The sequence below is a fragment of the Aspergillus udagawae genome, assembly GCF_001078395.1.
Source record: "Aspergillus udagawae IFM 46973 DNA, scaffold_4, whole genome shotgun sequence".
Lineage (NCBI taxonomy): Eukaryota > Fungi > Ascomycota > Eurotiomycetes > Eurotiales > Aspergillaceae > Aspergillus > Aspergillus udagawae.
In genome coordinates, this window is record NW_025091267.1 from 2,310,018 (window position 1) to 2,332,884 (window position 22,867).

A 22,867-nucleotide genomic window follows, 5' to 3' on the forward strand; every position below is an offset into this window, starting at 1 on the left:
CCACTTCAAAGAGAGCATGAAGGAAATTCTAATATTTCATCACCCTGTGAAAGATTCTGAGGGAAGGTGGATCACTCATCCCGCACTAGCTTACCAATATGATCAAGCAGAGGAATATAAGAACCACCAGCAGGTCAGCAGGTTTAAAGACTCCTGGCTCTCTGTATAAATACCAGAAAGGGGCTGCAGCTAACTTAAGTAAGGAATGCCCTTTACCTGCCATTTATACATGTTGACATAGCTGTAGGACATCTCGATGAGCACTCTCGGAATATTATCATGGGCCACAAGAGAAGTGGTACCTTCGCCTACTATGTCCAGGTCCAGGATGATACCCAATCTGCCTTCATGGAAACCCCTGCAAGAACTTCTTTAATCAAGCTCGCTACTAATTCAAGTTTAACTCATGATGCATCCGTACTGTAAGATCTGAGCAATCAGTAAAAGCAAGAACATAAGAAGAATCCCAACCTCACTAGTCTGAAGCACTAGCGCGACATGCTTTAGGCTGAGTTAATCACACTACAACATCAGGTATGTAAAGCTCACGACACAGATCTATACAGGGAGTTCCAAAAGGCTAAGCATAAAGTCAGAGCGGAAAGAAAGAAGCTACATAAGGCCGCCAAGGAGAAACAATATGAAGAATTTTTTGAAGGCATTAGAAATCACATCATTAAAGGCAACTATCAGGGCCAGCCAATTACTTTTAAGCCAGACACCTCACATATAGTACCAGAGAGAAGAGCTCTTGCAGACCTTGAGTTTAAGAATAGAGATGTGGACAAAGTTAATGACACCAAGCTAGTGGAGGACTAGATCCAATCCCTGGAGATGTGCCTGGCTCTCCACAACCTCGACCTGCCAAGAGTTTTGCAGAAAAGAATCCATTTCAATGAAGCTTCCACTGATTTAGTCACTAAAAACCCTTTTCCCCTAAAGAGTGAAAGTGGGCTTGAATGCCCAGTATGCCTTGGTGGCCCTGGCCATCCTAGGGCAAAAGCGTATACATATGCTCACAAAGATACGCTGCAGAGACACTTTGCAACCCACAAGCTCTTTAGCGTAGTCAAGATTCGAAATAAGCCTAGAAGAACCGCTCTGAAAGCATGATTCTCAAAGTGCTAGTTGGAAATGCTCCTAATAAGTTGGCTCTAGTGCATTGCTATCCAGTGCTACTTTGTGCCTTGTCTGTTTACATTCCTAACTAATTTCTTTAACTTTACTGATTGGGTGGCTGTGTCCTTTCCGATCTGTTTTGATTGACTAGGGAGAAAGACTATTAAACAGGGAAAATCAGATTCAAAATTAATCAAGTCCACCAAATGATAGATTTAGAACAGAAGCATTGTGGGAAGTGAAGGAGCTTGCTGGTAATCTATAACATCATAACCATAGCAAGTAAAGTAAACAAGCTTGCACCAAGGGGAGCAACTGTTGACCAATCTCCTTCTGATGTGAGATCAGACATGGAGGTCGAACGTCTAACCGATGCTGGATCAGTAGTCCCAGTGCAGCTAACCATTTGGGTTACAGTTATCACTGTCACTGGACTCACCATCAAAGAAATGTGGGTAGAGCTCAGGGCAATTATATTGCCAGAAACATTGTCAGGAATCCGGCTAAATAATGAAGAGGAAGAAGCAACAGAAGAGGAAGCAGAAGAGGAAGCAGAAGAGGAAGCAGAAGAGGAAGCAGAAGAGGAAGCAGAAGAGGAAGCAGAAGAGGAAGCAGAAGAGGAAGCAGGAGTGGCAGCGGAAGTGGCGGCAGGGCTGGAAACACTAAGAAATGGACTTGCAGAGCTTGCAATAAGCCCCAGAACAGGCCCAGACAGGATGCTAGAAACTGGGTCACTGCTAGCTCTCCTTGCATTCTGAAGGAAAGTTCCCATCTTATCACCTGGGTTGAGTGCAAACACCATTCCAGCATGACAGTGAGATGATGGTTGAGTCTGTTTGCAAAAGAACCATTGCGGATCAAGAGAGTTGACTGTCAAGGTGATAATAGGATTATTCTTGTCCTCAGGATTAAATTGTTTGAATCCTGTATCGAACTCGCCAATGGAGGAACATGGCTCCTCCAGACTTGACTGTGTCAAGGTACGATTCAGGCGGTGGAACCTAAACTCACTTGGTCGCCGATATTTGCGTTCAATCTATTTGGCACAAACATATTATTAGAGTTAACGGAAACATGATGTACCACTCGGTCATCTATTTCGTCAAGCTCCACCGTGATTTTTTCGTCGAAACTAATCCGCGATATGAGAAATGAAGTCTTGCTTTGCGACGGGGAGACAAACTTAACACTTTTTGATAGTGCCTGGAAGGCAAAGAGGGTAAAATAAAAGGCGTACACCAACATGTTATTATGATGCTATTGAAACAGCAATAACAAAGTTAGGATTAAATCTGAGATCAGGTTTGAATCACTATGTCCACCCTATATACGTGTCCACCCTATATACCCAATACAAGAGAAGCCATATTTCCCTGTGGCCACGATTGAGCCTCTGCAATAGGGGCTATATAGTCGACACGCGCGCTTACATCCTCAGTTTGCAATGGCCACCATGAGGGCATGCTGAAACTGTGGCCCGGCGCTTTCAATGGGAACCTTACAATTCAGGACACTTCTCTCTCCGGAAATAGATCCTTAATCGGCCACCATCAACGCGCAGTCGTAACCGAACCGCAAAGCCACTTCAAACTAGAGAAATGGGAGGGACAATAAGCCTAGCCTGCCTTAGTCTCCTCATTGCTTCGTCATGGGGCGCCGCCTGTGCTTGCTCTTGATGTGACATCAATGTCACCCAACAGCTCAGATCAAAAACAGTCCCTTTCTTTATGTATCATGATTTCTATACCCTGTCAGGTGCATTTCAGCACAGCAACATTTTCTTTTATTTAGTACTTGAAATATGAAAAGAAGTAATCAATATTCAATGCAACTGCTAGCCTGCAAACCAAGGAGCTAGTACATCACACACTCAGGATGTAGCTCATCCACGAACCGGTGATCAAGTAGATGTCTCTTGACCTGCTTAAACACCAGCTTCCAGAGCTGTATTGAAGGAAAGGATGCCTTTCTAACTCATTAGCTTGTTGTCTAGGATCAAGCGCTAGCTCTCACACCTTTAGAAGATCCTCTGCAGTCGCGGCTGGCCATGGCTGCACAAAATCGTCTGCGAGACAACCTAATATGCCCCTTGTACCCATATCACCTTTCGGCCCTAAGAGTGCCTCAGCCATACAGCAGACTGCCCAAATATCCCAGCACTGCTGATGATGGTCGAGTTGCTGTATCATACTGTTGCCAATGCTCGCTAGCAGTGTCAGTGGGACAGAATTATACTCCAGTCGGCTCAACCTACCTATTTTAACACCACCATCTGCCGAAATGAGAATATTTCTCACATTAATGGCACCATGGTAGAGATCAAGGACGTCATGGATGCATGCCAGGCCATGTAGAACCTATCTTTTATCAGTAACTGTGCTCATAAAAGGTCGCACTTACGACTTACACCCTTACAAATGGTGGCAATCTCCACTTCTCCGAGATGGAAGACAGAGTATATATTCTCCAGCGGTATTCCCCATTCCTCATATATCAAGAAGATCATGTTATCCTCCAGGAAAACCTCCTCAGATTGACAGGGTTCTCATGGGAAGTCGTCCTCAGCGCCTCAACCTGAGCCTTGCTGCGCTCAATTTTGATCTGCTTGACAATCCGTATTTGTGACGTTCCGTGTATCTCTACCGCATCGAACTGACTGGACTTCGATATATAAACCCTCGGTCAGCCGCTTTGAACGGATTTCCCGGTTTCACGATGTTCGGATGCCCCAAATCCCCCAAATCCCGCAAATGGAAAGGCTCACAAAGAGATTCAATCTTAATAGAGGACATTTTCATAAGTTGATAGATAGTTGCGCGTCGATCATTGACCTCAGAGCTGCTTCTTACCTGCGTCTGTGCCTTCACGGCAAGACAGCTGGGCCTCGTGGCCTCCGGAGAAATCTGGGTGCCGGTCGCCACCAAATACTATACCCAAGCCTTGAATCTCTTGATTCAGCAACTTCGCAGCCCTGCCCCTGAGGATGATACTCTAAGTGCCGTAATTATCCTGAGCAGCTACGAGGTCCTGGCGACCCAAGGCCAAGAGTATCGCCGACACTTCGAAGGAGCTACGAAGCTTATTCAGATGTACGGTATCAGCGCGCAATCAGTCGGCATTGACCGTCCAAACTTTTGGATCTGGATTCGCCATGAGATTACGGTGTCCATCACCAACGAGATTCCCTTGCAGATGAGCCCTGGTTCTGGAACGTCCATTGGCGGCAGGGGGAAATGGAAGAGGATAGCCTGGGGAATCAAGTTTTGTGGCTCGTCGGTAGAGCTCTTGACCTGGTATATGGCAAGGGAGAACTATCCGAATAATACTAAGTGCAGGACAGAACAAGACTCTCTGTTAGCTGTCACAGTACGTAAGATGAGCGAGAACTCAATTAGGATAATGCAATCATCTGGATACCGCCCTAGTAGGGGGACGACCCGCTCTTGTCACTTTGCCAGACAGACGAAGGCAAAGGATGATTTATTAAGCCTTGGTAGTGGATACTGGAAGAGCCAACCCCCAGTGAATCGCTTAGAAGAGAACTCACCTCCAATGTCCATTCAATCCCGGTCTACTCCGAATGTGCAATGTTTGCCTGTGGGGGTGGCAAAACAGAATAGCAAAGTAACGGAGGAAGGACTGCTAATTCCTGTTGCAAATCTTTGCCTGGTTGATAGTTTATATGGTAATTTGGAAAACAATCCTACCTTGGCAATGCAGAAGAAATAAGATACAAGATTACATTACCAGCACAAAAGATACTAGGTAGTACGTGATAGTCTTCTAGTATCCGTATTGTACAAGTATATCACATTCACAACCTGAAGGACCCGCCGGCTTCTCGGGCTCTTGAGGCAAAGTAGAATCGAAAACGAACCACGACTTATGCGGGATCTCGAAGTCAAGACCGTTATCTTGTCTGTTTATCTGTTGCCAAAGGAGATAATTCTCTATACTCTCCTTTTGGGGTAAGTCTTGGTTAGAGAATTTGGATAGCAGTGCCACTGCCTCCTCAAACTCCTTCTTCACTGCTAAGCACAAATCACCCTGCCCTGGGAGGACACCCTTTGCTAGCAGGAGCCTCAGAATTTGCAGGCGCCGAAAGTGAATAGCAAACCCTATGGAGCTATAAAAGAGTGTCTCAAAAAAGCCATTCTCATCATGTGTCCATAATTCGCACTCCAGATGCGGGTTTGCGCCCTCTTCAATGAGAAACTCGACCATCTCGTATTGGCCATCCATGATAGCGGTGAACAACGCTGCATGGCCGTCCATGCTCAAATCCAGTCCATAATCAATGAAACATTGGAGTAGGATCTTGTCGTTTCGGCTTGCTATAAAGCATAGACCTGTATCGCTGTTGAGTCTGATACCATGCTCAAGAAGAAGTTTGACGACTTGTGGTTGATCAGTTTCTATGGCCCTTGCGATGGGGCACGGTTCTTCGTTCTGACCTGGCCGTGCACCCGCGTTGAGCAGACGGGGAATGATGGATTCGTCTCTTGAGACTACAGCAACCCCCAAGGCGGAGAGCGCTTCCCGCTCCTCCCCTGCTGGATCTAAGGGGGCCTTTTGATGGATCATGAGTTCCACGAGCTCACTGTCGCGAGCGCGGATGGCCCAATGGAGGACAGTGCGCAGCTGAGCTGGTGAACATGCTTGACCCGGCCGTGTCTCAGAAAGCATGGATTTGAGGATTGCAATACGCCCACCCTGGGCGGCAAGCAAGAGCGGGTTCTCAATTTCCGAAAGACGAGTATTTCTGTCATGATTTGTTTCTGCTGGGCTCTCGAAGTGTGCGATGTTTGCGCCAGCATTGAGTAGCTTCGTTGCCAAACGGATATGTCCCTTCTTGGCGGCCCATATCAAGGCTGAGCCCTGATGATGCTTGACATTATATCGACATAGAAAGAAATGCAGATGGTGGTAAAGATTTCGGTTGACTTGCGTTAAAGCGTTGATGTCCCTTTGGCCGGGCAAATACTCTGCGATGAAAAGAAGGACTTCGATTGGCAATTGGTCTAACTGAGCCATAGCCCTTATATTGCTCAAGGCTTATTCCCCAAGTTGTAGATTGTGTTGAAGTAGCCACTGGCATGGGCAATAAAAGGGAGTGGTCCGCCCGTGCTCGTAGTCAGGGGAGGGTGAGACCGTGACTCCGTGAGACACCTAAAGAGGTCATCATCAAGACAAATACTAGGCTCGGTAGGTTCCATCTTTTAACTGCTTAAAAACCAGTTCCTAAGTGCTTAAGGATAATACTAATATGTAAAGATAAAGTAAGTGAAGGTAAAATGAATTCCAGCTACTAATGTAAAGTATTAAATAGGTCGCGCAAGATCAAGCTGCTGAGTAACTGGCTTGGCAGTCACGTGCTCGGGGTATGGGTCACACGAGACTTCAGGGCAGCTCGGGTGACCTGTGCACACGTAATTCACCGTCACCGAACTATACGGAGTATAAGCATCACCATAGAGATTGGCAGCTCAGTTCACTGGTAAAATACATCATTGAAAGGCTCTTTAAGCGAAGCCATCTTGCTCAACTACGTAGACACAAAGCACCTATTGACCATATCCCCACCTACAAGTACAGGCCCTCAACAGGACCGCCATCCTGCTTAGTCTTCATGATCCGTTCCCTAGCGGCACGGAAATCATCCATCTGTACCCTCATACGGCGCTCTCTCAGCGCCATCAGACCGGCCTCTGTGCAAATGGCTCTAATATCGGCACCAGAGAGATCGTCCTTCTGGTTGATGAATTCGTCGAGGTCAACGTCATCTCCGAGGGACATCTTGGACGTGTGCAGGGTGAAAATCTTCTTCTTGGTATTTTCTGTGGATTGTTAGTCAGTGAGCCACAGCAAGCTCCTTAGAACGGTACTCACGGTCTGGGTTTTCGAATAGGATCTTTCGGTCAATACGACCAGGACGGATCAAGGCAGGATCCAGAGTTTCAATCTTGTTCGTGGCCATAATAACCTTTACATCACCGCGGTCATCGAAACCATCCAGTTGGTTGAGAAGCTCCAACATGGTACGCTGGATTTCTCGTTCACCGCCAGACGTAGAGTCGTAACGCTTGGTACCGATGGCGTCAATTTCATCGATGAAGACAATCGAGGGCGCGTGCTCGGCAGCAACCTGGAAAATCTGTCGCACCAACCGAGGACCATCTCCGAGGTACTTCTGGATCAGCTCACTTCCGACAATTCTAAGGAAAGTGGCGCTGGTCTGGTTTGCAACAGCCTTGGCAAGCAAGGTTTTACCGGTACCAGGAGCACCGTAGAGAATGACACCCTTTGGCGGCTTGATACCCATCTCTTCATACAGTTCCGGGTGGAGCAAGGGCAACTCGACGGACTCTCGGACTTCTTGAATCTGCGACTCAAGACCACCAATATCCGCATACGACTCGGTTGGTGCCTTGTCGAGTTTCATGACTGAGACCAGGGGATCGGACTCTTCCGTCAGCACACCAACGACAGATACAGACTTGTGATGCAGAAGGATGCTGGCACCGGGCTCCAGCAGATCCTTATCAACGAAGGACATGATAGAAACGTAGTACTCGGGGCCGGTAGCGCTCGAGACAATCGCATGGTCATCGTCAATCAGCTCTTCCAGGTTGCCGACCCCCATGGGGCTGCCTCTCATGTCATCCACGCGGCTCCTTTCGTCCGCATTTCTGTCCATAATATCCAGGTCGCCTCGGCTCACAGAGTCCTGCGTTGCCTGAGCTTTGGCCTTGCGCAGACGCTCCATATTCTCCACATATTCCTCTTCGAGCAACAGATGGTCATGGACTCTTTGCATTCGAAGATATCGCAATTTACATCGTGAGGTAGGGAAAATGTCGGGAAGTTTTGACGCAGTGCTAGGGCCTGCAGCCTTGCGCTTCTTCCGCCCAATCCTGGTTGTAGGTGGTGGTGGTGGTTCGTACTTAGGCTTCTCCTTCTGGAGACGTAGGCTTTGTCAGCTACTGGACTCGCGGCGTCCGAAGGCGTGTCAAAGACGTCGACTCACCTTCTTATCCTTGTCATCTCTTCCATCCCCACCAGGGCCTCCACCGATGTTTGACTGCTGGTTACCCTGTTTTCAAGACATGTTAGTCTGGCTCGAACGGGACAAGGCAACCAAGGCACTAATGACGAAAGCGCTCTGATATACATACCATGTTCCCAGAGTCGGTGCAGAAAAGAGTTAAGGAGTGGTACCAGAATTAGGCTCCTGACGACAATAACCTTGATATCAGCAGGAGTCGTTGAGGGAGGTGGTTGATGATAAAGGGTGGATGAAGGCGTTAAGGTAGTGAGCGAGTGAAGCTTCCGCTGGAGAGACAGACGGAGAGCTCTCAGGTAAGCTGTTGTCGCCATCTGGTCCGGTCTTGGCAGCCAACATTCTTACACGTGACATGCCGCCTTGTATTTTGCCTAAGGCATCTATGTTACGTAGAGCACTACTACCAATCTGGGTAGGAAGATCCACGGTTGACAGCCTTGCAGCCTGATGCTTTTTACTGGCGAATGATAGTGGAATTCAAGCGTCACTCGGGCGGCTGCGCGCAAGTAAATATGGCCTCTTTACAGTAGACCTACCTAGTATCTAGAACACTCTGTAGTCAGGTAGCTTAAGGTAGGTAGCTTTCTGCCTTACACACAGCACAATATAGTCTAAGGTTTTTGCATTTTTGATTCTCCCTCCTTAGAGCCTCAGCTTTAAGCTGTCCTGCTGCAAATAGCGTTCATATATCTGCTCTGTTGAGCTATTCTGTGAGTGTCCAAACTACTCCTCATCTGCCTTATCGTCCCCTCATCCAACTCTCCTCGAGCTCCACTCCTCGAAAGAAAGTGAGGCTCAAGATACCTTCATCTATTAATACCAACAAGCATGTTTACTTATTTTCTCTGGCTCGTCCCGTCCCACCTTCTCCCTGCTCGCCTTAACAATTCAGATTGATACAGAAAATGACTGATCGCTCTTGCTAATAAGTACCAAGTTGTCCCATAGTTAGCGACTCCGGAGACTATCGTTTGGATCAAATTCGGTTCACCAAACCACATCATCTACTCCTAAGCGTGGTTCATCGCTTACAGTATTCGTCACTCGATCGATCATTCCACTTAACCTATGGCTTCGAATCGAACGCGGCGTATCGCAAAGGAGATCGCGGATATTCGGGCGGATACACATTCGCAAATTACTGCCGAACCGGTGGAAGGAGATGACGATATAACACATCTGCGTGGCACGTTTCCGGGCCCCCCGGGTACACCGTATGAAGGTGGTACTTACGAAATTGATATCAAAATACCCAACGACTACCCATTTCGACCGCCTGTCATGAAGTTCGTGACCAGGGTCTGGCATCCTAATGTGAGCAGCCAAACGGTGAGTATCGTCAGCCTCAAGCCGTCTGTTCGGTTAGGGGACGATCTCTAATGTTCCTTTAGGGCGCTATCTGCCTCGATACGCTGTCATCGGCGTGGTCGCCGGTGCTGACCATCAAATCCGCACTTTTATCCCTGCAATCCTTACTCAGCACTCCTGAGCCCAAAGATCCGCAAGATGCAGAGGTAGCCACCATGCTACTGCGAAGGCCGAAAGAGTTTGAGCGTGTCGCCCGGGAATGGGCCGTCATCCACGCTGGGGCTCCCCGAAAACACGCTGGGGAGGGTAGTGGAGGAGCAACAGACGAAACTCTCCGCCAAGAGGAGCTCAGGTCCAAGGCGGAGCAAGAAAGGGAAGATCTTTCCAAGTACGTAACCACCCATTGCCACTTTTTCTAATGCATCTAGAGAAGCGTATCTCATACATGTCAATAGGTACGACGGATATAACAAAGACCTGATCGATCGATTCTGCAGCATGGGCTTCGATGTGGATCGAGTGGTGGCGGCGTTCAAATTTTACGGCATTGATCGAATGAATGGAGAAGATTATGAATTGGATGAAGCTTATATGGGTGATGTTACCGCACGGCTCCTAGGTGAGCCGTGAGTGAGGACGTTATGACACTTTGATCTATTTTTGAGCAACGAATAGCGGATGAAACCGATCGAATGCATGGTGCCTGGCGAACGCTCTATTTTCAAGAGATTCCAAGCTATTTCTATGATTGTTTATCGTTGGGAGCAATAACTGCCTTATGTCATGTTTCCATGAATTATTCTTTGCTAGTTTCCGGCTCTCGTGGCCGTTCTACTTCATGCTTCCTTTCCATTTCCTGGCTCTTACCATAAACTTGATATCGGGCTTTCCGAAATACACTTCATCGTTGTAGAATGTCGCTGCTGGGCTTATTTTAGCTAGGACGGGCTGGCAACAATCTGATATCGATAAGCGGTGGGTCTCCATTCTTTCTTAAACTCCGCCCAGCTTGATCGTCTCCCGATTCTTCCTCTTTCAACACAGCTTGCTCTCTTGATACGCCGATGGAAATCTATTAGTGTTGGTATAAAATATACCACCTTATTATCGCAATTATATTGTTCTTTTCTCTTCTTACTTCTGCCATTGCTCACGTCCGCGGGGCCTAACGATCGAGCTCCACCAAAAGCAGGATGTTTGAGGACGATATCTATCGCACCTCGTCACAGTATAAACTTTGGTCTTTCACAGAGGCGTCCTTGCGGTCCTTAAGGGAGAACACAAATGCCGTCGCTAGCCAACGAGTCCGAGCGGCACTGCGGAGAGCGCGGGAGGCACGACAGTCAGCCAACTCGTCGGCTGCGGGGACTCCTACAGCAGGGACTACCGGAGATGGCAAAGGAGCGGAAGAGAAGGACATTGACTGTTTGACACCAGAAGAAGAGAAGGAGTTAGTGAGGTTCTATTGCGAGAAGGCCGTGGAGCTGGCAGACACGTATAAGCCACCCTTGCCGACGACAGTGCGGGTGCGTAACCCCGTCTGGTGTTGAAGCGCATAACCGCGAACGACAAATAACTAACGTCGCATGTCTCTCTAACAGGCCACTGCGATTCAATACATCCGTCGATTCTATCTCAGCAACTCGCCAATGACCTACTCTCCCAAGACTATCATGCCCTGCGCGCTCTTCCTTGCTACCAAGACGGACAATTTCTACATGTCCCTGCGCCAGTTCGCCGAAAAGGTCCCAGGCGACTCAACTGCAGAAGACATCATCGCGCCAGAATTCCTCATCATGCAAAGTCTCCGCTTCACCTTCGACGTCCGCCACCCCTTCCGCGGCCTCGAAGGCGGCGTCATGGAACTCCAAGCCATGGCCGAAGGCCTGGGCCAGCCCGCACCTCACCTCCCTCAACAGACATCAGAAGACCTACGCCGCGGACTCCTCGCCGTCCCCGCAGCACCAGACGCTCCCAAGTCCTCCTCAATTACAGACCGGATCGGCCGCGCACACACCACAACCCGCGAACTCCTCAAAACCGCCGCCCAAATGACAGACGCCTACTTCCTCTACACACCCTCGCAGATCTGGCTGGCGGCCTTCATGCTCGCCGATCGCCCCATGGCTGAGTACTACCTCGACACGAAACTCGGCGGGCCAGCCGCTCAGAGCTCCAACGCACAAGTGGGGAACCCGCTCTACGACCTGCGCGTGAAACTCTTCCGCACACTCAACGAGTGCGCTGCCCTCCTGCAATCATATAAGCCCCTCAGCTCCGACCCAGAGCAAATGAAGAACCTCAAACGCATCGGAAAGAAGTTCTACTACTGCCAGAACCCGGAGAAGATCTCCCTTGCCGGGCAGAAACGGATCCCTGCTGCTGCTGCCGCCGCCGCCGCGTCGGCAGGCGAAGGCGCCACCTCGGAAAGTGAAGTCGAGCGGCAGGCGAAGAAGCGGAAACTGGAGCGGGAGCAGAAGGATCGGGAGGCGAGAGATATCTTTGGCGGGGAGCTGGTGGCGCAACGGGTCAAGGAGGGGCAAGTTGGCGAGCAACAACATCCATCGTAGGCCTAATGTGGTGAGGAAACTGAAATATACCTCTTTTCTTCGAATAGACTTCGGTAGTGGAACAAAAGCCGCAGCCTAATTAATCAATGTACCTTTTGTCAATGATCTTGTTTAAAAGGGAAGATGAATCGAGTCCAATAACCCTTACTCTATAGACTACATACACATCAGAAGGGCATAGAGTCAAGACTATCAGACAGCTCATGTGCAATGGATATTATAGTCATTCATCGGCCAGACTTACAATGATGACCGACAGAATTTAATGAGACTATATGAAGTGTCTATAACAGGTATCATAGGGATGATGATGAAAAAGTAAAGCAACATGGAATTTAGCCATCACGCTCGGCTCGGCTCAGCTCTAGTAGGAGGATGAGAGGGATGAAAACGGACCATCTAAAAGGCGCACCCAAACAATGAGAGAGAAAAAAGCAGAAGAATATCTCCAACACAAATATGTAAAAGAAAAACGCAAGTCAGCACTATATGACTGGCTCCAGGATACGTCATCACTCCTGGAAGAAAACTTTTTCCTTCCCTGCCGCACTTTTTGGGGGTCATCTCTAAACGTTCCAATCGTAACAAAAATGCAGAGACGGAATGCGCTTTAGACAGCACCCTCGGAGACCATCTTCCTGCGCAGGTGATCCTTGTACTCGCCAATAGTGCCGTCCCAGCGGCGAATGGTCTTGTTCTCGCACACCATGATGTCCTTGGCGATCTTGTCGAGAAGACGGAAGTCGTGGGACACGACAACAACACCACCGCTGAAGGCATTGATGGCATCTGCCAAACTGTCGATAGTGGGGATATCGAGACCGTTGGTAGGCTCGTCGAGCAGAATCATGTTGGGGCTTTCGATGGCCAGCAGAGCGAAGACGATACGACTCTTCTGACCTTCGGACAGAGTACCCATGAGGGCAGTCTGGGATTCACCGCTCAGACCATAGCGACCGAGCTGCTGACGCCAGTACTGGTAGTCCTGACTCTTCTCGGGGAACTTGTCGCGAACGAAGTCCAGTGCGGACTTGGTCAAGTCCAGCTGTTCAGCCGAGTGCTGACTGTACATGCCGAGCTTCAAGTGAGTGTGACGGCTAACACGACCGGCGATGGGCTGGAGCTTTCCGGTCATGAGGCGGAGGAGAGTAGACTTGCCGACACCGTTAGGGCCGACCAGCGCAGTTCGGGAGTCCATGTCAACACCAAGATCAAGGTGCTCGTACAGAGTGTCGTTCCAGTTGCCAGAGTAAGAGAACGAAACATCATCGAAGGACAGAACCGGAGGGGGAAGCTTCTCGACCTCAGCGAAACGGAAGGAGAAGACTCTGTCGGGGATAACGGGTTGAATGAAGCCTTCAGCCTCCATCTTGTCAAGAATCTTCTGACGAGACTTGGCCTGTCTGACCAAGTTGGCGTAGGTACCGGCGGAAGCAATGAACTTCTTGATGTGGGCGATTTCCTCCTGCTGCTTGTTGTAGGCCTTCATCTGGTTGGTCTCTTGTTCGCTGCGAGTCTTGTGGTACGAATCGTAGTTACCACCGTAGTAGAGGAGCTGCTTCATGCGCATGTCGATCATGGTGGTGCAGACACCGTTCAAGAAATCCTGGGAGTGAGAAACAAGCACCAGAGTGCGCTCCCACTTCTTCAAGTACTCTTCCAGCCACACACAGGCCTCGAGATCCAAGTGAGCAGTGGGGTCGTCCAGCAACAGAAGAGAAGGCTTGACAAACAGGGCCTTGGCAAGGGCCACACGCATACGCCAACCACCGGACATGTCCTTGGTCTTCTTGTGGATGGTCTGCTTGTTGAAACCCAGACCGGTCAAAATCAGGGAGGCACGTGTGTGGAAGGTGGAAGGATCCATTTTGTCCATGCGCTGGTTCATGTTAGTACACGACATTGCTATGTATTGGGGAAGTCATAAGGACTTACGTCGTAGAGATCTTCCAGGATAGGGCTCTCGGGACCATCTTTTTCCAAAATCTCCTCAGCCTGCTTCTCCATGCGGTCCAGCTGGTTCTGCGCCTCAGTAACGACCCATTCCAGAGCGCCAAGGTCGCTGGGAGGAGCACCCTCATTCAGAAGGTAGATATCGATGTGCTCGGGAATAGGGAACTCGCGAGTGGCGATAGATTTGAGCAGAGTGGACTTTCCACATCCGTTCTCACCGAGCAGACCATAACGACGACCGAAGTTGAGTTCGAGAGTAGAGTCGGTGATGAGGACCTTGCCGTGAAACACGAGGGAAGCGGAGGTGATCTTGACGTCGCGAGAAGAAGCCATCGAGGACAGAACACCGGTGGTGACACGGTCGGACAGACCGTGCTTATCCATCTGTGCCGTGAGCTTCTCGACTTCCTTCATCTTCTCCTCGGTGGTAGCGGGCTGATCTTCGGTAGGGAGAGGTTCGCCATCGGCGTCAACCAAAGGGCTCTCGTCGCCCTTGACATCCTTCTTCGACTTGGTGGTCTTCTTCTTATCGCCATCGGCGGCACGCTTGGCGAGACGAGCGGCTTTGGAAGCAGACACCATTTTGGCGGTATATATGGGGGGAGGTGATAGGGTGGGAGGTAAAGGGAGAAGCCAGGTAGAAGGTCAAAAGTCTGCGTAGGGTCGTGAACGCAAGTGAAAAAAGGCTCGACGAAAGTGGATCGATAGCGGGGAGAGGAAGGAGAAAATAGAGAGGGGCGACCGAAAGCCTTTCAGGTGGGGTGTTTTCAAAATCCAAGAATCAATCCTCGACCTTCTATTAGAAGCCCTTATCGATAATCTTCGGGGAGGCGAATCCTCAGCCGCGAATCGGTAGTGGGACTCGAAACTCGAACCGGGTTAGATTCGAGAATTAAGTAGAATGTTATATGGTATTGAGAAGCTAGTCTCAATGAACAGGAGGCCTGATGGCGACAAACTACGGAGACCAACGCCCAGAAGATGTTGGAAGGGATAAAGAAATCTTTAGATACCTTGTGGCCGTCAATCGAAAATTCGTTCAGTGGGCCTGGTTCTCATTGGTCAAGCGACGTCACTACACGGTACGTGGCGCGGCCATGCCTGATTGGGCAGCTTCCAGGCACGTGATTTTAGCCTTAAGCCCAAGGCATTAGCAGCCCTAAGCTCTCTCCGAGTGAGTGATATTGATGGGATGTTCGAAGGAAAGTTCGACATGATCAAAAAGAGGCTAAGCATCATGTGTAACTTTTCATTATAACCCTCTAGCGCTGCTCTCTATATGCTGAAAGCTAGGGACAAGTAGATCTATTGTATTCGTTGACAGACCCTCTCCAGCACCTCCCTTTCTTCTGCGCTGATCCAGAGGTTGTCAGGCATCAATACTTCGCCACGTCGGATGATTATTTGCTCAGGTGTGTCTGTGGAGCTGTCTTCAGACTCAGCGGTTTTGACACTCAGTTCTTTCTCAAGCGTGACGCTTTCAGCATCCTCGGGTTTCGGACGCGCAAGGCTATGCGGGGTCCACCAGTAGACGGGGAACCGCCGTTGAATGTTGTTGATCAATAATGCCACACAAAGAATCAGCGCGCATCCCAGCATCACCACCAGAACCAGGTACCAGCCCAGTTCATAGGCCTCGGTGACAGCTAACAGGGCTGTGGCGCCGGCAGGGGGGTGCGTGGTATTTGTGATAGCCATGAAGGCGACGGTGATGGCACAAGCAAGAGCTCCTCCCATCTGAGGTAAGGCATGAGCATGGGGATTCAAGGCAAAGAGCTTCCCAATCGCTACACCAATGATGCTCGCTGCCAACTGACCCACTATCATATTTCGAGGTTGAGCGAATGGGGAATCGATGGCAGAGAATTCCAGCACCGCCGTGGCGCCCTGTCAACTCTCAGTATTGTTTGCAATAGCAGGAGCCTGGAATTTCACGGGTGAGGTAACTCACAAAACTAGCAACGATAATGGGTGCATGGTGTGCCTGGAACGACGGGACATGCAAAGAGGCCTCGGCAACAACGAGGACGCCACAGAAAGCTCCGATGAGGGCCCAAAAGGCAATCACCAAGTTGCCAACAGCCTTAGGCGGTTGATCTCCTCTATATCCCAAGAAATGAGAGACAGGACGAGGCAGCCAGCGCCACGGTGGAGCCGGCAGATACGGGTTCAAATAGGCATCTATATCGAAGTGCCAGCGAGAGAGGTCACAGCCTTTCGAGGGGGATGGTGCGTGCTGAGGTTGGTGCACCATGACTGAAGCTGTGTCACCGATGACTCTTTGCCAAGTCAGAGGGCATAACCCAACTGTGAGCCTCGTAAGTCCACGAAGATATCCAGTGACAACAAGTAGGTTGAAGTCGGTAGTCTAGGGTAACATTAAGATCTGTGATACGTTCATGGACAAGTGCTATTCACAAGAAAGGAAAAGGATAAACATGATCAAGCTGAGCCGAAAAGGAAAAAAGAGACATAGACAATTGGCTACAACGGAAGTATATATGTGCCGTAAATTGGAGAAGGGAAGAGAGGAGAACTGACCTGAAATGAGGAGAAACCAATACTGGTGAGGAGAAGAGGGGATCAACTTTCATGTATGCCGTCCAGCGACCAGCAGCACATCATTCTTGCCTGAGATTCGTCTTGAAGTGAGATTTCTGCATGCCATATACCTATATAAGTGCCATAGCGCTGAGAGATTCCCAAGGCGGCCGATCTCTCTTTTTTTTTTCCCAGCAAATGCCCTCATCTCCGCGGAAAGTGACAATAAGTATGCGTTTTGGAGAGAGTCATCCACGTATTGGCCCCGTATAGCAAAACGCTCACTTCCCTCGGGCTCTGCTTTGATGTTGCAAATGTCCTGGTTCTTCCATTCAGAGGATTTGCATTTGGTAATGGAAATTCCGGTTTGGGTTTAGCGGCCATATGGAGAATAAATGAGGTCATGCGATGACTGAGCGGTATTGTCAGCCGAGCGTAAAATTACGTACTTCTTTGCTGCAAACAACGATCTCTGTACGTCTCCGTTACTCCGGCATTTGCTGACCACCTGACAGCGGCCACTCCGAGGTTTATTGGGGATACAGGAACCAATTGAGCCTATCTTTGTAGTATAAGCTCAGGGCGTAGGATCTCAGAGGCAAATCACTGCTATTTATTTTCAAAATCAATATCACGCCGCGTCCTAAATCGTACATTTTGGTTGAATTCAAATATCAATTGTCTTGCCAAGCTTCGAGCTTTCCTTCGCCAGCTCAATCAATCTGATGACCTTGGCGGCCTCAGCACCGCTGGCCGGGAGATCGCCTTCTCCGGCAAGAGCCCGGGCAAGCTTCCGATAGTATTCGATGTATGTAGGTGGTTCCACTGTGGGGAAGGTTTCAGCGATAGGCTTGCCGTCCTGGATGGTGGTCAGGGTTCCTGTGCAAGCATCGTTAGCCATGAGATTCCCAAAAACTGAAATGGGATGCGACCTACCGTATCTATCACTAGGCTCGCGGGCGTACCCGTTGGCTCCGGGTTTCATTCCAGCCTTGAGCTGATCCTCCTGAATGTCGAGGTGGAACTATGGAAACCATGTCAGCGTTTGACCGAGCAAAAGTGATCGGACTCCTCACCTTCTTGAAGCTACCCTTCTCTCCTCGAACCCAGTATCTCAACTGCTTCTCCTCAGGACTCACGACACCCGCCTTGGCAGTTACAAGAAGTCCATTGTTATAGTGCAGCAGAACAGTGAACGAATCCTCAAAACCGGTCGTGTTCACAGCCCTCTGAGAGCCAACGAACCCGGTGATCCGATCCGGCATTCCCATCAGGAGAACAGCCTGGTCAAGTAGATGGCTTCCGAGGTCGTAGACGGCGCTGCCACCGGGGATGACCTTGTTCTTCCATTTCGAAGCATCGGCGGCGGGCTCTTCAGGGCGGTGACGGTCAAAATGAGTCTCGAATTCGACAACTCGGCCAAGCGAGCCGTTCTTCACCAGCTTGGTTAATGTGACAAAGTCGGCATCAAATCGGCGGTCTGTCAACCTCGAAGTCAGTTCCTGAAACATGATTTCGCGGCCGAATTCGACTTTTCCAACGTACTCTGATATACGGCCAACAGCTTGTTCTGCTGCTGGGCAAGGGTAACGAGGTCATTGGCCTCCTGGGAGGTGGGGGTGAAGGGCTTTTCGCAAACAACTAGATTGGATATCAGCGAAGAGCGATCAAAATTCCCGAGAAAAGGACCAACCCACCGTGTTTGCCGTTCTCCAGAGCCAGCTTCACCAGGGAATAATGCGAGTCAGGAGCAGTGGTGATGATCACAACGTCGACTGCAGCATCCTTGACCATGTCCTCAGCGGTGCGATAAGACTTGATTCCAGGGTGGTTTTTCTCGGCATCGTCCTCGGGCTTGGGTGTGCGCTGCACAATGGCATAGAGTTTGAATTGAGGGACTTCTGCGACGAATGGAATGTGAAAGATTTTGGCGCTGAAGCCATAGCCTACGATACCGACGTTCCAGGTTTTGGAGGCCATGATGATTGTCTAGGAGGGAGGGAGAGGAAGGAACCAATAGAGCAAAGCTTGTAGATTCAGTTGAGAAAGCCAGGAAGGTGATTCTGGTCTTATGTCTTATATACCCCGAATGAACGCTCCGTGCCACTTTGGAAAGCAGATAAAATTCTCAAAGACATCATAGAAAACGAGTGGGTGCGGGGGAAGGTCCTCGCGAGGGGCAACTACAGCAACGTCTGGATCCGGCGGGCGGGGCTCCATCCAGAAGCCGACTCTGTCCCGTCTCGGATTTCTGTCCGCCGGCCGATGTTGAGGTCTTCCATTCCATTGCAAGTATTCTCGGAGATTAGAGTCGCGTAATTGAAGATTGCTATGACTGTGATGCCTTTTGTGATTACAAATCGCAGAATTGATTTCTAATCATAATCGATGGCTATACTTATTCCTCGATCCCAACACACCGACTCACTTCAATGGCGTCCTAAATAGGAAATGTCAGCCGAATGCAATGTGTAATGGTCTATGGAATGGATTCAACCCACTTGCAACCCCTCGGGCTGATGTAACGTGCTCTTGTAAACTAAATTCGGGTTCCCGAGCACCTCAAAACTGGGTTTATCCTCCTCACCCAGGAAAGACTGGACCGTCCGCTGGGGCATGCCTTCTTTGTTATAGCTCTTGATCGGTCCCCTCTTGGCGGCCTCACGCTTCTGCTCCACCGTGCTGCGGACATACTCCAGATACGGTGGGTTACCGGGCCGCAAGACGTTATCCGCGGCCAGAACCGATACATTGGGAACAATCATGCCAAGCTGTTCGCAAAGCATCAGGTCCGTGGTGTACGCAGGCTTGTAGTGATCGAGGAACATGAGCTCGATCTCCTTGACCTCGCCGCTGGTGAACAGCTTGTGCAGTGACTTGTCACTTCGACCGACGATAATGCGGACAAAGTCCCGCAGACCGGCCAGCTCGATCAGCATGTTGGCGATGGCGGCATATTCTGGGTTCAGTTCCAAACTGAAATAGCGCTTGCCGCCGGCTCGGCGGACGGCGTCGCCGAACAGTATGGCCGAGTAGCCTACATAGCCTCCCAATTCGATCATCGTATGTGGCTTGAGTTCAGCAATTAGATCGGTAACGACCTTGCCTTTGGCGGCTCCCACATTCATGAAATGATATTTCTCTTCGAACTTATGGATGAGATCCAAAACCCGTTGCGGGTTGCCTCTGATCTCATCAATGTCGGGTTGTTCGTAGATGAAATGCAGGAGCTTGATCTCTTTCCCGCTCTCATGCTGTACATGATTGGTGTCAGACGTTCACCCTAGCACAATAAATGTAGCGAATAAATAGCTTACCTCTCCAGGACGAGGGTGACGCTGACTTTGATAGGCCATTATGAGCTGTAAGATAAGACTGTATGTGAGGGGCGATGTCGGATCTTGAAGATGGTAAAGCTTACGGGCGAACAAGCTGCCTTTTATTTGAACACTTTACTCGACTACCTCCGAGTTTACCCATAGTGACGATGTAATAATAAACTCGGGCTTCTGTCAGAACCAATGGAGGCAGACGTTAACTCCGAACAATTCGTATATCGGCAAACCAAGGCAAACGCTACTAACAAACACCATTACGTTGGTTGCGCACGTCATGACATGAAGTGGGAGCCTAAAACTATCAATGTCCACAATCCTGCATTCAGGCGTTGTAGGCTACAACAATCTTAGTGATGCTGGTCGTTATCAGATGCGCGGACTTATGGCTGATCTCTATCCCCCCTCACATTTTACCTCAAACGGAAATTAACCCCGAGCATTCAGTGACGCCGATGTCACGGTGAGCCTCGAGAGCTGACTGAAAGTCCAGAACTTCACTTGCCGTCTGTAGCCTCTTAATGTTGCATGAACTACTCCGTATTCCCTGTTTCACTTGTTTTGAAGTGTCAGATTCGTCCATCATCGGGTATTATTAATGCCCACTTGAGCATTGATACCCTAGACAGGGGTCTAGGCATCTACCATTTAATAGCGCATACGTTGTGACTCATTTATCAAAGTTCTGGAAGATAGTTCATGGAAGTCGAGCCTGGAAATGGCTTTGAGAATTGCTTCTCACCAGCATGTGTGCTAATACAGCTGATCCGCCTGTTAATCGACAGCCGATTTCGACCAGGGGAAACAGCACAAACCCAACAAGGTCTGTTGGTCTAACAAGAAGGCTCTTGGTTCAGCTATAAAATCATGCAACAAATTTTGAATTCAGAATAAAGAAGATCAATAAATGGAGACAAGATACGATATAACACGTCAAAGACAACAGGATGACAGCTACACCAAGTAGCTGTAACCATGCACGGTGACGTGGTTACACCTGCATTCCGAAGGAGGGGTCAAAATGTGCACAAGAACCAGCCACGCCGAGATAATCGGAGACTGCGAGTTCCAACGCTTATTCTCAACAAAATGGCCGTCAGGACGATGCGACGAGCCTTTGGCTCCATACCAAAACTGCAGACCCTTCATTTTGTCCAAAGCCTGCTACGGATGCTAATCCATCTGCTGTGGGTCGCCGTCGCTTTCGTACTACTACCCCTCGATAATGCCATTCTTTTGGCAGTTTATATCGTCGGGTTTGTTTCTCAGCTTCTGTCGGGCTCGTGTCCGAGCCATCAGAGAAAGACAGCGTTGAGAAATGTACACTTCTATCCCAAAACCGTCCTGGTGACGGGCATAGATACCCCGCCCGGACTGGCGGTGGCACGATCCTGGTACTACGAAGGCCACCGGGTCGTGGGTGCGAGAATCACGGATTCCTCCGTCCGATCTGGCGAGAGCATGTCCCGGACGCTCGCAGCTTTCTACAATATCTCACAGTCGCAATATATTTCACAGCTGCTGGACATCATACACAGAGAGAAAGTGGACGTTTGGATGCCGTGTTCGGACAAGACTACCGTCATGGAAGATGCGATGGCCAAGGAAGTGATTGAGAGTCGGACCAACTGCAAATGCATACATCTGGACACAGAACTTGCAGACAGGTTCAATCGTCCAGAGTCTTTCATTCGGTATCTCGTCGAGAAGGATCTACCCGTGCTGGAAACCCATCACGTGCAATCGCGCGCCTCTATCCACAGCATACTCCATCGATCTCCAACCAAGGTCTATCAGATGCGCAGAGTGAGCTCCATCGCAGCTGACAACAAGGTCATTGTGCTGCCCAAGCGCACGCTCAGCCAGACTTACACCGAAGTCAGCGAGATTCAAATCTCCAAGGATAGCCCCTGGATGCTTCTGCAACAGACCCGCTTGGGGACATACTTTGCCGAAGTGCTTGTGGTTCGCGGTTCCGTCAAAGCGATCAGGATCCGTCCCTCGGTTCAGCAGTTGGGCTGGGGCCGGTCTCGTCTGGACGAAGCGCTCGCCATCGCTATCTGCAAACTCATGGAGAGATTTGCGAAGAAATGCGGACCGCGCTTGACGGGGCTACTCTGCGTCAAGTTGATGGTCGATGAGGTGTTTGATACAAACTCCGTGCGTCATGTCATCCACATTGCAGGCTGCACGCAAGGCGCAGCGGCCGTCAGGCATCTCTTGCAAAACGCATCCCGCTCGGTTCCTGCTGGCTGTTTAACAGTGTTGGCTGCACATACTAACGGCATGCCTACGTGCTCGACGGAGTCGAGCAATACAGGAATTCGTAGTCTGATGTGCAAGGCACCGTCCCAGGGATCGAGATTTTACGAGGCGCTCAAGACTCACGATTGTGGGCGGCTTGTGCTAGTCGTTTCGCGAGCAATCCAATTACTGGAACGCTTGACTTACGAGGCAGGTCAGCTCGTTTTTTGGAAGAACTGGCGATATTCTTCTTTCGACCCTTTACCGTGGTGGTGGGATGCTCATATCTATCAACCAGCTAGACATTTTGGAATGGCTTTCAGTGATTTCACTGAAGCTCATGGTAAAAAGGCTTGAATTGAGCTTCTTGCACCTATCTCTTTCATATGTTCTTGATTAGCATTTCTGCGGGTTCGTACCCTACAGGACCATGGGGCGGCGTTTTGGAGAAGTTGATGAACGTTGCAGATCAAAGGAGTTTCGAATATAAGATGCAATTGTCATTTCGTGTAAATGCGATTCTATCACTAGAGGTATCAAAGCAGTGATAACCCAGGGTGTTCACACTGGAGTGGTTATCTCTTGGGTTAGATCGTTATGGGTACATCTTATGCATCCTACCAAAATGCTCACATCTTACATGTGGAAGCCAAGCGTGGCTGAAATGACACCCGTGTTTCCATGAATAGAACGGTTTCCTAGGAGAATTTAGGTACAAGGTTCTGGCCCAAGGA

The 22,867-nt window shown here is 49.6% G+C and overlaps 11 protein-coding genes across 11 annotated transcripts; 4 read left to right on the forward strand and 7 right to left on the reverse strand.

Annotated features, from left to right (window-relative positions):
- Positions 1-1,469: 1,469 nt before the first annotated feature.
- Positions 1,470-2,274, forward strand: Aud_006192 (uncharacterized protein; the record flags this gene model as incomplete). The annotated part of the gene is made up of 2 exons (XM_043291098.1): positions 1,470-1,849; positions 2,181-2,274. 2 exons carry the CDS (start codon positions 1,470-1,472, stop codon positions 2,272-2,274), a joined length of 474 nt encoding a protein of 157 aa, XP_043147033.1.
- Positions 2,275-3,951: 1,677 nt separating this feature from the next.
- On the reverse strand, positions 3,952-4,337 carry Aud_006193 (uncharacterized protein; the record flags this gene model as incomplete). The annotated part of the gene is made up of 2 exons (XM_043291099.1): positions 3,952-4,110; positions 4,281-4,337. 2 exons carry the CDS (start codon positions 4,335-4,337, stop codon positions 3,952-3,954), a joined length of 216 nt encoding a protein of 71 aa, XP_043147034.1.
- A 565-nt stretch (positions 4,338-4,902) lies between these two features.
- Aud_006194 (ankyrin repeat domain-containing protein) lies at positions 4,903-6,153 on the reverse strand (the record flags this gene model as incomplete). The annotated part of the gene is made up of 1 exon (XM_043291100.1): positions 4,903-6,153. The coding sequence occupies one exon, from the start codon at positions 6,151-6,153 to the stop codon at positions 4,903-4,905; it is 1,251 nt and encodes a 416-aa protein (XP_043147035.1).
- Positions 6,154-6,702: 549 nt separating this feature from the next.
- Aud_006195 (proteasome regulatory particle base subunit RPT2) lies at positions 6,703-8,496 on the reverse strand (the record flags this gene model as incomplete). The annotated part of the gene is made up of 4 exons (XM_043291101.1): positions 6,703-6,956; positions 7,009-8,077; positions 8,147-8,212; positions 8,338-8,496. The coding sequence occupies 4 exons, from the start codon at positions 8,494-8,496 to the stop codon at positions 6,703-6,705; spliced, it is 1,548 nt and encodes a 515-aa protein (XP_043147036.1).
- A 754-nt stretch (positions 8,497-9,250) lies between these two features.
- Positions 9,251-10,120, forward strand: Aud_006196 (E2 ubiquitin-conjugating protein UBC1; the record flags this gene model as incomplete). The annotated part of the gene is made up of 3 exons (XM_043291102.1): positions 9,251-9,511; positions 9,574-9,878; positions 9,946-10,120. 3 exons carry the CDS (start codon positions 9,251-9,253, stop codon positions 10,118-10,120), a joined length of 741 nt encoding a protein of 246 aa, XP_043147037.1.
- Positions 10,121-10,683: 563 nt separating this feature from the next.
- On the forward strand, positions 10,684-12,060 carry Aud_006197 (TFIIH complex kinase subunit CCL1; the record flags this gene model as incomplete). The annotated part of the gene is made up of 2 exons (XM_043291103.1): positions 10,684-11,016; positions 11,092-12,060. 2 exons carry the CDS (start codon positions 10,684-10,686, stop codon positions 12,058-12,060), a joined length of 1,302 nt encoding a protein of 433 aa, XP_043147038.1.
- A 610-nt stretch (positions 12,061-12,670) lies between these two features.
- Aud_006198 (ATP-binding cassette family ATPase ARB1) lies at positions 12,671-14,595 on the reverse strand (the record flags this gene model as incomplete). Its single annotated transcript, XM_043291104.1, has 2 exons — positions 12,671-13,939; positions 13,996-14,595. The coding sequence occupies 2 exons, from the start codon at positions 14,593-14,595 to the stop codon at positions 12,671-12,673; spliced, it is 1,869 nt and encodes a 622-aa protein (XP_043147039.1).
- A 723-nt stretch (positions 14,596-15,318) lies between these two features.
- Aud_006199 (HPP family protein) lies at positions 15,319-16,267 on the reverse strand (the record flags this gene model as incomplete). The annotated part of the gene is made up of 2 exons (XM_043291105.1): positions 15,319-15,900; positions 15,965-16,267. The coding sequence occupies 2 exons, from the start codon at positions 16,265-16,267 to the stop codon at positions 15,319-15,321; spliced, it is 885 nt and encodes a 294-aa protein (XP_043147040.1).
- A 954-nt stretch (positions 16,268-17,221) lies between these two features.
- On the reverse strand, positions 17,222-18,534 carry Aud_006200 (putative NAD binding Rossmann fold oxidoreductase; the record flags this gene model as incomplete). Its single annotated transcript, XM_043291106.1, has 5 exons — positions 17,222-17,433; positions 17,491-17,578; positions 17,631-18,034; positions 18,100-18,195; positions 18,252-18,534. 5 exons carry the CDS (start codon positions 18,532-18,534, stop codon positions 17,222-17,224), a joined length of 1,083 nt encoding a protein of 360 aa, XP_043147041.1.
- Positions 18,535-18,952: 418 nt separating this feature from the next.
- Positions 18,953-19,910, reverse strand: Aud_006201 (O-methyltransferase; the record flags this gene model as incomplete). The annotated part of the gene is made up of 3 exons (XM_043291107.1): positions 18,953-18,994; positions 19,056-19,808; positions 19,872-19,910. 3 exons carry the CDS (start codon positions 19,908-19,910, stop codon positions 18,953-18,955), a joined length of 834 nt encoding a protein of 277 aa, XP_043147042.1.
- Positions 19,911-20,978: 1,068 nt separating this feature from the next.
- Aud_006202 (uncharacterized protein) lies at positions 20,979-22,490 on the forward strand (the record flags this gene model as incomplete). The annotated part of the gene is made up of 1 exon (XM_043291108.1): positions 20,979-22,490. The coding sequence occupies one exon, from the start codon at positions 20,979-20,981 to the stop codon at positions 22,488-22,490; it is 1,512 nt and encodes a 503-aa protein (XP_043147043.1).
- Positions 22,491-22,867: the final 377 nt, after the last annotated feature.